Consider the following 12,532-nt stretch of genomic DNA (forward strand, 5'->3'; position numbering starts at 1 on the left):
TTGCCAAAAATAGCCGATCTACAAGCTCACAACGCCTCGCGGCGCGAGGCGTTGTGAGCTTGTAGATCTGCTATTTTTGGCTAAAGTTCTGGATGCTAGGGTTCAAATGGTTAATATAACAAAGGAGAAAAAAAAGGTTTCTATCAAACAAAGATTTGGAGGACCCTCTGTAGTACCTCTGAGGACACCCTAGGGGTCCCGGACCCCCTGTTGAAGACCCCTGCCTTGCTTTGTCTCGTTGGATTTCTGCTGATTTAAATTATTTTGATTGTTGTATTTTTATTGTATGTAACGCACTTGTGACTTATGTAAATAAAGTGTACTTACTTACTTACTTACTTACTTACTTACTTTATTTTCACCACACTCCTACTACTGGGGGTCCCCAGACCCCACTTTGAGAACCAATGTCCTCACCTGACTGACACTCTCCTCTCCACTCTTCAGGGAAGCCCGGACTACCAGCAGCACACAGACAACTTCGGGAAGGTAAATATACCTAGCCTGACACTTCAGTCCGCACATCACCACCCCCTGCTGGTGGGTGGTGTGTAGTGTGGACTGAAGCTGCACACATTTTAGTCTATTTCGAAAGCGCCCAAAGAGCGGGCGCATTGAATGGGCCAATCAGGGTTGTATGCTTGGGGCACGTGTGTGGCTGCTCCGGTCCCAGCACCCTCCAAACAGAGCTCTTGAGCTCACGTGAGACTCGCTCGTGGACTCTGATTGGTGTCCTCTGCCCACGTGAGAGTCTAGTGGACTCTGATTGGTCCGTGAAAACTGTCATGGCGGAGTCAGACTCGACTCATATTATTTTAATAAACTATGAAATAGTGCCGTTTCTTCACGTTTTAATACCATTTTGCACTAACGTAAACATGCAGACATATAATATGTTATGAGAAATAACGTATTTTTGCAATGTCACGCCACGTCGCCGTCGCGTGTGTGTGTGTGTGTGTATGTGTGTGTGTGTGTGTGTGTGACGTCAATAGGCTTTAGCCCCCCCCCCTGCCGAAATAGAATGTCTGCCCTCAATTTCAGACTCTCTCCCCCCACGTAGTGTGGTGTGAGATGTCTGGCGCTTGCAGTCAGGCAAAAATATACCTGCCTGTCATTGTCAAACCACTTAAATAAACCCTTTCATACTTCATTGACCAGGGTCCCCTACGGCAGTGGTTCTCAACCTTTTCAGGCTGTGACCCCCCCAAAATGTTTTTTGAACTGGGGACTCCCAAGAATAATCATATTTGAACTGGGGACGCCCCCACCCTGACAGGCACTTGGAATTGTATGCATTACCTTTAGTTTGACTCAGTTTCACAGATAAATATTGGGAAAATAGCCAAACTACATAAGCTCACAAATTTGTAGATCGACTATTTTTAAATTGTGTGCCTCTTTCTTGGGTAATATTTGGCTATTCGGTATTAATAAGTAGAAAACAGAGGGTAAGGAGTGCATCTGTTTGGCTGTAGAGTAAAAATCTTCCACGCAAGGTGCTCTTTGGTAGCCAGGTGACAAAATTGATGCAAAAAAGTTAGACCAAGGCACTCTCGAGGGACAGTTATTTATTTTAGGGCTAATGCATGGCAAGAAATATAAAAAAGCACCTACGCGTTGCGGCACAATGCCTTCTTCAGACTGACTGAACTGTCCCTCAAGACTCAAGAGTGCCTTGGTCTAACTTTTTTTGCATCGGTGTTAATAAGGTCTTAAAAGTCCTTAAAATGTCACTTTAGAAATGCGCAGATACCCTGTATACACTTATACTGTATGTTGGTTTGTTTACTGTCGAGTGTGAGAACAATATTGCATTTACAGTATAGCTCATCTCCTGGGGCTCCCTGTTCCCGACCCCCAGTTTGTGAACCCTTGCACTACGGGGTCTATACCTGATCCTCCTTCCCCCTCCAGATCTCTTAGATAAAAATAGATGACCTACAATATCGCAACGCGTCGCAACACGATGCATTGTGAGCTTGTAGATTGGCTATTTTCGCTGGACGTTTGCCTATTTTTGCCATGCCAAGCCCCGGAGTAAGGACGGACTCTAGGGTTCATGTCAAAGTCATTGTAATTCTGCCCACTTGATGAGATTTACTCCCAAACTGGCAAACTCTAAACTAAGGTCTATTATTTAGGACCAAATCCTTGCCTCTTTACTCAGTCTGTTACCCAAAGTTTCCAAAGTTGTCCTCTGGGCCAGATGCCACCGTTTCCCCAAACAAAGGCCTTTACTGTGGGCCCAGTGCAGAATCATGCCGCGGGGTGCTGGCGAGGGAACAATCAATGCCACCCCTGTTCCCGGATGGGGAAACTTAACACGCCGTGAGTCCTTGTGGTGGCGAAAGAAAAGAGCACTGTGTTTTTCGTTGTCCCTCACTCTTCCGACTGGAAGGGTAATGATGTGAATGTAGACTAAAAGCACAGCAGAAATGCACATCTTTGAATGAATGGGCTCTAAAGCTTCTCATTCATGCCACTTGGGGGTGCTGGTGCAGCATGAGCGTTCAGTGATCCTTAAAGACCAGGCGTCTTCAACGTTTTCAGGCCAAGGACCCCTTAGTTGAGAGAGAGAGACGAAGCAGGGACCCCCATAACCTTTTCATAGATTGCATATAGTTTCATCGTTTGACAGCACAATCATCAGAGTATTTTGGATTCATGTCAATTTGTGTTTTCAGATGTTTAACCACTTGAACCGCCAATACTTTATAAACATGAGCTTTCACTTTGTACTTAGTCTGCTCTTTTTCCCCTCTACACCAAAGCTCTTTGCCAAAAATAGCCGATCTACAAGCTCACAACGCCTCACAACCCGAGGCGTTGTGAGCTTGTAGATCTGCTATTTTTGGCTAAAGTTCACAGAGTATGGATATATAATTATATAACTTAAAAAAGGAGAAAAAACTTTCTATCACTCAAAGATTATTATTTTATACACTCTAAAAACTTTAACAAATTTAAGAAATTCCATAAATATAAAAGAAATATATAATTAAGAAGCAGTGAAAATAGACGATCTACAAGCTTGCAACGCAGCGCGAAGCGACATGTTGTGTGAATGTAGATCTGCTATTTCCACTAATTTGGGTCCTGGGCACTCTCTTTCTGGTCTCGACCTGAAAACTTTGGGAACCACTTGTGTCCAGTATATCGTCGCTGTCGGGTGGAAACCTTGTATGTCCAAAAGCGTTCATTTTGTATTTATCATTTTATACAGGATTTAAACTAGTGAAAACAGCAGATCTACAAGCACACAACGCTTCGCCTCGCGCCACAAGGCATTGTGTGCTCGTAGATGTGCTGTTTTCACTAGTCTTGTGCGACAGTCTTGTGTGACGTAGCAGGGCTTTACTTCACGAAAAAACATTCAAATTTGAAACTTGGAGATACTAGGTTTCTGCCCGACAGTGACGATACATATCTATGGCATTCTCTGTTCAATGCACTACAAGTGTCGAGAGCATACCATGTGTTGACTGCTGCTACAGTAAGCACTGACAGTATTTACTCCTGTTCGTTGCCCTTTCAGAAAGGCCACAGTCCGTGGACAGGGGTGTCCCAGTTCCTGCAGACCTCCCAGAAGATCATCCAGTTCGCCTCGGGCCAGGAGCCTCAGCCTGGAGACACCATCATCTACGTGGGTGGAGCCTTTGACCTCTTCCGTATCCTCTGATGCATTCTGTATCACTGTTTCAACCCTTACCCTAACCCGTCCCTAAAATCCCAGTAAAGTAAAAATTAGGGATGTGAATCGACGCGTCGATCGACTCATGCCCACCGCGACTCAAAAAGTACGAGTCGAAAAGTCGAAAAATATATATATTTTTTTATTTTTCTAAAGTTTTTCCCCCAAAAATGACTGTTTTAATCGTTGTTCAAAAAGGTTATAAGCGTTAATGTTTTCCAAATGTGAGAGGACCGTGGACCGGGTGTGTGTGTCTGTGTCGGAGACTGTTGTGTGCATGCGGCGCTAGTCAGGTCCGCGGACTACTGGTTGAGAAACACTGCTGGACCGGGATGATGCACACGTCATAGCAGTGCGACTCTATGGACTGGATGCGTTTTGTTTACCTCCTGCCTCTGCATGCATGCTTGACACGAAAGCTCGCTTGTTAATGGCAGCGTCGCCGTTGTGTGCGATGATCACAAACCACACTACTCGTCGTTAACGTTAATGCGACACACCGGGGATATATGAGAGCGAGCGGTCAGCGCTCCCGCACGTTCCATGGACTTATTGTCACTCCGCTTCTAGTCTCTAGAGAACAGACTCCATGCTAACAAGGAAGAGCAATTATGTATTATCATTATTATTAGGGCTTTGATGCAAGTTCTGATGGGTGCAGCATACGTTGTGTTGTTTAAAGTAATGCGCCGTTGTGCTGCTCTCCTCTCAGCTGCTGCTTAGCGGAAAAAAAAGTGAAAAAGGTCGATCGACGCGCCGATTTTCGGCCACGACGCGTCGATTCGCAAATAATGCGTCGATTAACATCCCTAGTAAAAATCCTATTTTCTCTTCCTACATTTTGTGTCCGATTGACTGTGATGCAGATTTTGGAGAGTCTATACAGTATAATAAAGTATATATCGTTGCTGTCGGGCAGAAACCTCTCCATATTATTTCGTAAATGAATGCCCAACTTCATCATACTTCATACTACAGCTTTGAATATTTAAATCCCGAAAAGTAACAGTTTTGGACATATGAGGTTTCTACCTGACAGACGATATATACATTTCAGTCTGTTATTGACGGGACGCAAGGTTGAAAGTGGTTAAACATCGGCAGCATAATTGCAGATACAGAGATGTTGTCCAAAGAAGTCAGGTCGAGCTTGTAGATCTGCTATTTTTGAAAAATCTTGAAAATTTGTGCAAGTCTTTGAATATTTTGACCCGATTCTATAAATGTCTTCTAAATCCTTCTAAGGTTTTTGAAAAACACATGTTTCTATGTGAGTGGTTCTCAAACCTTTTCATGTCGAGGACCCCTTGAACAGTGGTCCTCAACCTTTTCAGGCCGCGACCCCCCAAATAATGATATTTTAACTGGGGACCCCCAACCCTGACGAGCACTAAGAGTTTAGGCATTACATTTTGTATAACACGGTTGTGAAAATAGCAGATCTACATGCTCACAATGCCTCGCGTTGCGAGGCGTTGTGAGCATTTACAATTTCTTTTATTTACAATTTCTGCCTCTAAATTTGGCATTTGGAAAATTAATTAAAAAGTCCTTAAATTGTCACCTTAGAAATGTGCATATACCCACTATACACTAAACTTTATGTTGGTTTGTTCACTGTTGAGTGAGAAAACAATGTTTCACATTAAGTTAATCATCTGGGGACCCCCCAAAATAATCTGGAGACCCCCCTGGGGGTCCTGACCCACATGTTGAGAACCACTGCCCTAGAATAAGGCTATATGTATTTGGGCGCCAACCCCCAAATACCCTCTAGAAGCTGATATTTGAGTTACAAATGTTCACTTTACAAAAGATATATTCAAAGATTTGCAAAAAATGTCATGATTTCTTTTATGCAGATCTACAAGCTATTTCCTAATATCTAAAGCATAAAATAATGGTTGAAATGGAGCGACACGGATGCGTTCCAGGGTCTAAGCGCCGGGTTACACTGTAATGAACCTTGACCAGTCTCCTTGCAGACATTGGCCATGTGGACTTCCTGGAGGCAGTATATAAGCTGTCGGATAAGCCATATATTATTGTGGGGTTGCACTTTGATCAGGTACAGTTCTACTCTCTTTTTTATGGTTCCAAATGTATGAGATACAGCTATGTGTACTGTACATTAACGTTGAGGCAGTGTGTGGTTTCATAAATGAGATTTGATGTTACTTTATTTCAGGAGGTGAATCGCTACAAAGGGAAGAATTACCCCATCATGAATGTCCACGAGAGGACGCTCAGTGTGCTGGCTTGTCGAGTGAGTTAATTCCTACAGTATGTAGGGCCATAGCTGCCATATTAAAAGTTATATGCTGTAAATCAGGGGTCTTCAACGTTTTCAGGCCAAGGACCCCTTAGCTGAGAGAGGGATAAAGCAGGGGGTCCGCTACGTATTGTATACAATTGTGTTGTAGATTAAAAATGTTCATGGATTTCTTTTACAGTGTAGACTTGTTTGACTGCACTATCATCAGTGTAGGTTGTTGGTGTATTTTTAGACATTGAACCACTTGAACCGTCAATACCGTCTGCTCTTCTTTTTCCTCTACACCAAACCCCTTTGCCAAGAATAGCAGTCTACAAGCTCACAACGTGAGCATGTAGATCGGCTATTCCTGGCTAATGTTCCACACAGAATAGGGATACTAGGGTTCAAGAGGCTAGTGTAGAAAAAATAAAGTTCTTATCACACAAAGATTTGGAGGACCCCCTGTAGTAACTCTGAGGACCCCCTAGGGGCCCGTACCCCCTGTTGAAGACCCCTGCTGTAAATCGATGAATATTTGAAGTCATAAAGAACACATTTCCTCTTTGCAAATGTTTAGCAATGCACTGTAGTAAAAAAAAAAAAAACTGTAAACCCAAAACAAAACACCAATAGCAAACATGTTCTTACATGTGTTTATTTTTTCTTTCATTCTCAGTATGTGTCTGAAGTGGTGATCGGGGCACCCTTTTCAGTCACAAAAGATTTGCTGGACCATTTCAAGGTAAGGTAAATATACCACGGCTACAGTTTCCACCTTAAACACGAGAACAAGAACAGAACAGAACAATCCCAAATTTCACTAAAATAAAAACGGCCTATTTCTATTTAACAGGTAGATCTGGTGTGCCATGGGAAGACATCTATATATCCTGACAAGGATGGGTCTGACCCCTATGATGTAAGATCTTTTATTTCATTGTTTCACCTTTTCTTTGAGCATTTTTACCTGCGTCATCACAAGTACCAGACAATGATGCAATGGTTAAAGTAAATAAGTACATTTACTTAAGTACTGTACTCTGTACTTTTACTTCTACTCCACTACATCTCAGAGGCAAATATTATACTTTTTTACTCTACTGTAATTATTTGAAAACTTTAGTTAATAGTTGCTTTGTAGATTTTGATTATTATTACAAAACATAGGCTACATTAACCTCTTCAGCCCTATATACATTCAGACATTTGAAAATAGCACATTTACAAGCTCACAATGCAAGGTCTACCGGTACTATTTTCAAACGTTTTTTTTTTTTTTTATAAAATAAATATTGTTTGAAAACTTGTAAAATGGGATATTCTACAGAATGAGTACTTACTAGTTTTGAAACTTTAAGTACATTATGATACCTATACTTTTGTACTTTTACTCAAGTACATTTTTTATTCCGGACTTTTAAATGTATTTAAAGTATTTCTACATTGAAGTATTGAGACTTTTACTTGTGAATACTTTTTTTCCACAACTACATGTTGTTTTCTTCCTAACCAGGAGCCCAGGAGGAGAGGGATCCTAAGTACTGTGGACAGTGGGAACAGTCTCACTACGGATGCCATCGTTCAGAGGATCATCAAAAACAGGTAACAGAAGGAACGCTGAACATAGCCGATTAGCCGATCTTGTGAGCTCGTCGATCTGTAATTTCACTAGTTTGGTTCCCGGGCAAACGTCTAGTTTCTCTTTTTTGTTCTCGAGCTAATAATGTTTGGGAACCACTGCTCTAGTCCATCGGTTCTCAAAGTGGGGGTCTGAGGACACCCAGAGATCCTTGAGGGGGTTCCAGGAGGTCCACAGAAAAATATTATTATAGAACATATTTCTTGTTATTAGAAAATAGATCTGATAATTGTTTTCCATTTTATTGTCAAATATTCTCTTATGGCACAAATGACACAAAACCTTTTCAAACGGGGGTCGGGTCTGCGACTCAATTGACCGAATTCACATTACGCAACTTCCTGGCGCTGACGTGACGTGTAGAAGGGGAAAAACTACTAATATCCCATAGAGTTAACACAGAAATCGCAAATTTAATGCAATTTCCGAATAGTAATGTATAAAATACGGCTAGCATGATCAAGAACACAAGATAGTAAAAGGCACAAAGCGGTATAATTTACTTTACGGTTCGAAATAATGATTTGTTGGCTTTAAGTCCAGCTATTTCTATGTTATTTTACCCTCCAAAGCTGACGTCGGCACCAGGAAGTTGCTGAGGAATTAGCTGAGTACGCATGCGTGGGCGGACTGTGAATAGGGTCTAATAGCTGAGCATCCTTGACATGAAAACGATTGAGAACCACTATTTTAGTCAACATAAAGACCTACAGTAGGGGGCAGCAGTGGACCAAATTACATTACATTCCCTTGTTTTTAACCTGCATCCTAATTTAGAATAGATGACTGCTTGCTTACTGCACCATTGTGTATTTTCCTTACGACTCAGGTTGCTGTTTGAAGAGAGGAACCAGAAGAAGGAGGCCAAAGAGATGGCTGTGATCCAGGCCATGAAGAGACGAGAGGAGGAGAAGATGAAAGAACGAGCCAAGGCCGTGCTGTAGGAGAAAGAGAGAGGCTTATAGCTCCGCAACGCACCATGAACCACTGACCAGCCCGACCCGTGTACATGCAGCCCGACGAACAACACCTCCACACACGCTCTCCAACCCACAGCAGTCCTTAAACCCCCACTTTTGGGACGCTCTGCTGGGGGAGGATCGCAGGATATGGCGGGGATATTCTGTGTGTTTTGTTTTTTTTCTTCAGTACACGCTGCATTATGCAATTTATTTACCTTTCATTTCAATGAAGAGTCACTCAACAGATCAAAAACTAATAGATTACTGGGTTGGAAAGTATCATGAATAAAAAATACTAAACTTGCACACACTCATCTCCTCCAAAGTATTAGGACACAGTTTCGAGCCAAAACTCTTCATCGGGTCAAAAGTTTTGACCCAGTGAATAGTCTTGGCTCGAAAACTTTGTCCTTAAATTACATTGGAGCAGATGAGTGTGCATGTTTATTTATTTTTTATTCAACAGATCACCCATGCATACACATACCGTACATACATCCCACTGGCTGCCCTCCCTGCTAGGTTACAGACATGCCGATAGAAAGCCAAGAACAGAAGATATCATCATCATGTCAGTAACTTAACTTTGTTTTGCCTTCGAAACGATGGAATTAATATTATGGCGGGCATTTATTCTTTATTATTATTACTATCGTGGAATTTGGGATATACGATGGGCAATCAGATGTGATGTTTGGTCACAGCTTGGTATTATTGTTCCATTTGTGAATGGAGAGGAGATTGTTAAAATACAAGTGAAATGTGAAACATGACTGACTGTCATGGGATGATAGCTGAACCATCAAACCTTTCCCAGGGGGCTGTTGCTGCTTTTATGCCCGACAATGGGCTCAGTCCCCTCAACACTCACTGTCAATCTGACCTTTGTATATACTGTATGTACTTGTTTGTATCTAAATATTAAATTAATAACAGGCTCTGTGGACGACGCTGAAGCCAATGGAGAACTGGGAGAGCGAGGACATCCCCTTCTTCCCTTGGGACGCATTCCAATCGGCTGATTTGCTTTTGGGAGAAGCAGTGGGCATTAATTGCATTTTAAATCCGATATATCATTTTTTGATACATGGTCGTGTCTCTAATTAAGCTCTGTTATTTCTGAGGGTGCTCAACTCAAAGAGCGCACGGCACGCGCTGCCTCGGTTACTGCCCTCTGTATTCAAATGGTGAACCTCAGCCTTTGGAAGTGGAAGAAAGAAAAAAAAGTATTGGATATTTTGGTGTGCTAACTTATGGGACCTCATGAACTGTATGTACCAGAACCTAAAGCCTGATTTATACCTAGATGCGTGATGGTGTCACACACTGAAAATAGACGATCTTTAACCCATTTAGGCCTGAACACATTATGACGCTAATATTTTATGCTTTAAATATAAAAAATAGCAGATATACAAGCTCACAGCGCGAGCTTGTAGATCTGCTATTTTTGAAAAAATCGTGAAAATTAGAATTTTGACCCGATTCTATAAGTGTCTTTTGAATCCTTCTAAGGTTTTTGGAAAAACCCTATGTTTCTATGTCAGCAATCTGGCCAACCATCGTCAAAGAAACGGTCCTTTTCACTTAACTGGAGCTCAGTTAGTCTGTTCTCGAGAGACTACTATGTCAGTGGTTCTCAAACGTTTTCATGTGAAGGACCCCCAAAATGACATGTATTTGGCCACGGACACCCATCTCAAAATATTTAGTTCCAGGGACCAGCCAGAAGCAAAATTTGAGTTACAAACGTTCGCTTTGAAAATACATATATTCAAAGATTTGCACACATTTTCACGACTTTTTCAAAAATAGCAGATCTACAAGCTCGCAGCGCGGCACTCGGTGCCACGCTGTGAGCTTGTATATCTGCTATTTTTCACTAGTCAAAGCATTCAATTAAAGCTCACGACTGCGTCGCAACACGAGTTTGCATGTTGTCAGCTAGTTTTGTGGTGTGCAACACTGGCTCAGCTAAGTATAAACCATGCTTAACTCCAGAATGCACTGACTGTAAGCTGTTCAGAACCATCAGAACTGTTCCGTTTTATAGATAGAACAGTTTTTTAACTCAAAAATGCACACTATCAAGATCTGCACATCTGGCCTTCTGAGTGCAATTGTTTCTTCTTCTTTTTTAAGACACACTCCTTATTCTTATTCTAGCATAGAAGCACTTATAGAGTTTTAACAGAATGCTTTTAATGTTAAATTATCTTAAAGTAGAGGATTATGAAAGACGCTCTTGGTGTTGTCGCCTTGATTATAGACCTCTTACTGTCATTGTCGAAAGCCCTGATGAAGTTAACCTCGATCCCAAAATGAAATGGGATTAAAATATTATATTTTTTGTAGATGTATATTTTGCTGACCACCTCTACATTAACTCTGGTTGGTTTCATATTGTTTAAAAACCATAGTATGTCTATATGTCATGTTGGAATGTATTCAGTGTAGGCTGTAAAATCTGTATGTTAAACACATCTCTAATTGACAAACACTGTAGATATTGGTTGGCCTACAGTAAGTATGTTATCACTGACAATAATAACAACTTGATCTGAAAGAGCTGTGTCATCTTGTGTTTATAAATGGTAAATGGTGCATTTATATAGCGCTTTTTCCAAATATAGATTGTGCATTACATTCACCCATTCACGCACACATTCATACACCAGTGGCAGAGGAAACCATGCAAGGCACCAACCTACTCACCAGGAGCAATTAGGGGTTCAGAGTCTTGCCCAAGGACTCTTTGACATTAACTCAGGGGGAGCCCGGATTCGAACTGGGAGCCCGGATCGAACTGGGAACCCTTCGTGCTCTAATAACGGTTTCTCTACCCCTGAGCTATGCTGCCGTTTATGAACTTTATCTGTTGCCTTGGTGTTAAAGGAGTAGTTTCCCCCCAAAGAAGTACTTATGTTCTATCAATTACAGACCCCATGAGGCGGAATTCATGGAGACTGTTTTGTTTTTGTCACATTCCTAAGCCAATAATGGTCATCGTCTGTAAGGGACTCGGTAGGAGACTCAAAGAGTCAGCAGGACACTCAGTAGGAGAGGTAGGCAGTGGTGTAAAGCAACTATAGTACATTTACACAAGTACTGTACTTTTTACTGTACATTTTAGAGGTACTTTAACTTCACTGGAGTATTTACAATTTTCAGTGCTTTTACTTCTGCTCCACTACAAATATTGTACTTTTACACTACAATTATTTGAAACCTTTAGTTACTACTTTACTTTGTAGATTTTGATTATTATTACAAAACATACTACTTCCGTCTTATACATTTCAGCCTTTTGAAAATGGCCGATCTACAAGCTCACAATGCGTCGCGATGCATTGCATTGTGAGATTGTGAGAGTTTTTATAGATTTGAAAATACGATTGAAACAGGGGTCTGTAACGGGTCTGGGGGTCCTTGAAATTAAAATGCTTGAGAATCACTGCTAGAGCCGTAAAAATCTCTAATGGGGGTCCCTGACTCCCTGGCATATCTTTTCAATTGGGGACTAATACGTGTTAATTTGGGGGTCCTTAACATCATGAAACGGTTTGATTCACTCCATGAATTCAATTAAGGCTTCATGGGGTCTGTAATTTATAGAAAATAAGTATTTTTTTGATCAACTACTCCTTTAAAGGAGGTCTATTTTACTGTACGCGCAACTGAGGTAATTGTGAAGGTTACTTATTATAGGGTTACATTTATAGTTACATTTAGGGTAAGGCCTTGGACAAGGTAATTGTGAAGGTTATTATGTTAGTTACATTTACAAGGGTAGGCCTTGGACACAATTCCATACATCATCATCAGTAAACACATGAACTACATGGTAATTTCCACTTGAAGGTCAATGGCTTCCCATTACCAGGGCATTTATGCAGAGCAAACCTGGCTGCTCTCCAACACATTAGGCATGGCTTAAACCACTTAAAGTTTTAACCCTACATTGTCTCTGTCGGGTGGAA

At 41.4% G+C, this 12,532-nt stretch overlaps 1 protein-coding gene across 3 annotated transcripts in view; it reads left to right on the plus strand.

Moving 5' to 3' along the window:
• The window catches only part of LOC308283278 (ethanolamine-phosphate cytidylyltransferase-like), a 38,267-nt gene extending 27,182 nt beyond the window's left edge, over positions 1–11,085 (plus strand). For 2 of the 3 annotated variants that reach the window (XM_080723675.1, XM_080723677.1), the window contains exons 6-13: positions 448–489; positions 3,539–3,671; positions 5,680–5,762; positions 5,883–5,960; positions 6,628–6,693; positions 6,805–6,870; positions 7,465–7,553; positions 8,420–11,085. In XM_080723675.1, coding sequence (XP_080579801.1) covers positions 448–489; positions 3,539–3,671; positions 5,680–5,762; positions 5,883–5,960; positions 6,628–6,693; positions 6,805–6,870; positions 7,465–7,553; positions 8,420–8,534 — 672 coding nt within the window. In that variant the 3' untranslated portion in view covers positions 8,535–11,085. The remainder of the gene's footprint in view (positions 1–447; positions 490–3,538; positions 3,672–5,679; positions 5,763–5,882; positions 5,961–6,627; positions 6,694–6,804; positions 6,871–7,464; positions 7,554–8,419) is intronic. The other variant, XM_080723676.1, reaches the window with a different exon arrangement.
• The last annotated feature ends 1,447 nt before the right edge of the window (positions 11,086–12,532 follow it).

Source organism: Nannobrachium achirus, assembly GCF_963921795.1.
Source record: "Nannobrachium achirus genome assembly, chromosome: 4".
In the NCBI taxonomy this organism is placed as follows: domain Eukaryota; kingdom Metazoa; phylum Chordata; class Actinopteri; order Myctophiformes; family Myctophidae; genus Nannobrachium; species Nannobrachium achirus.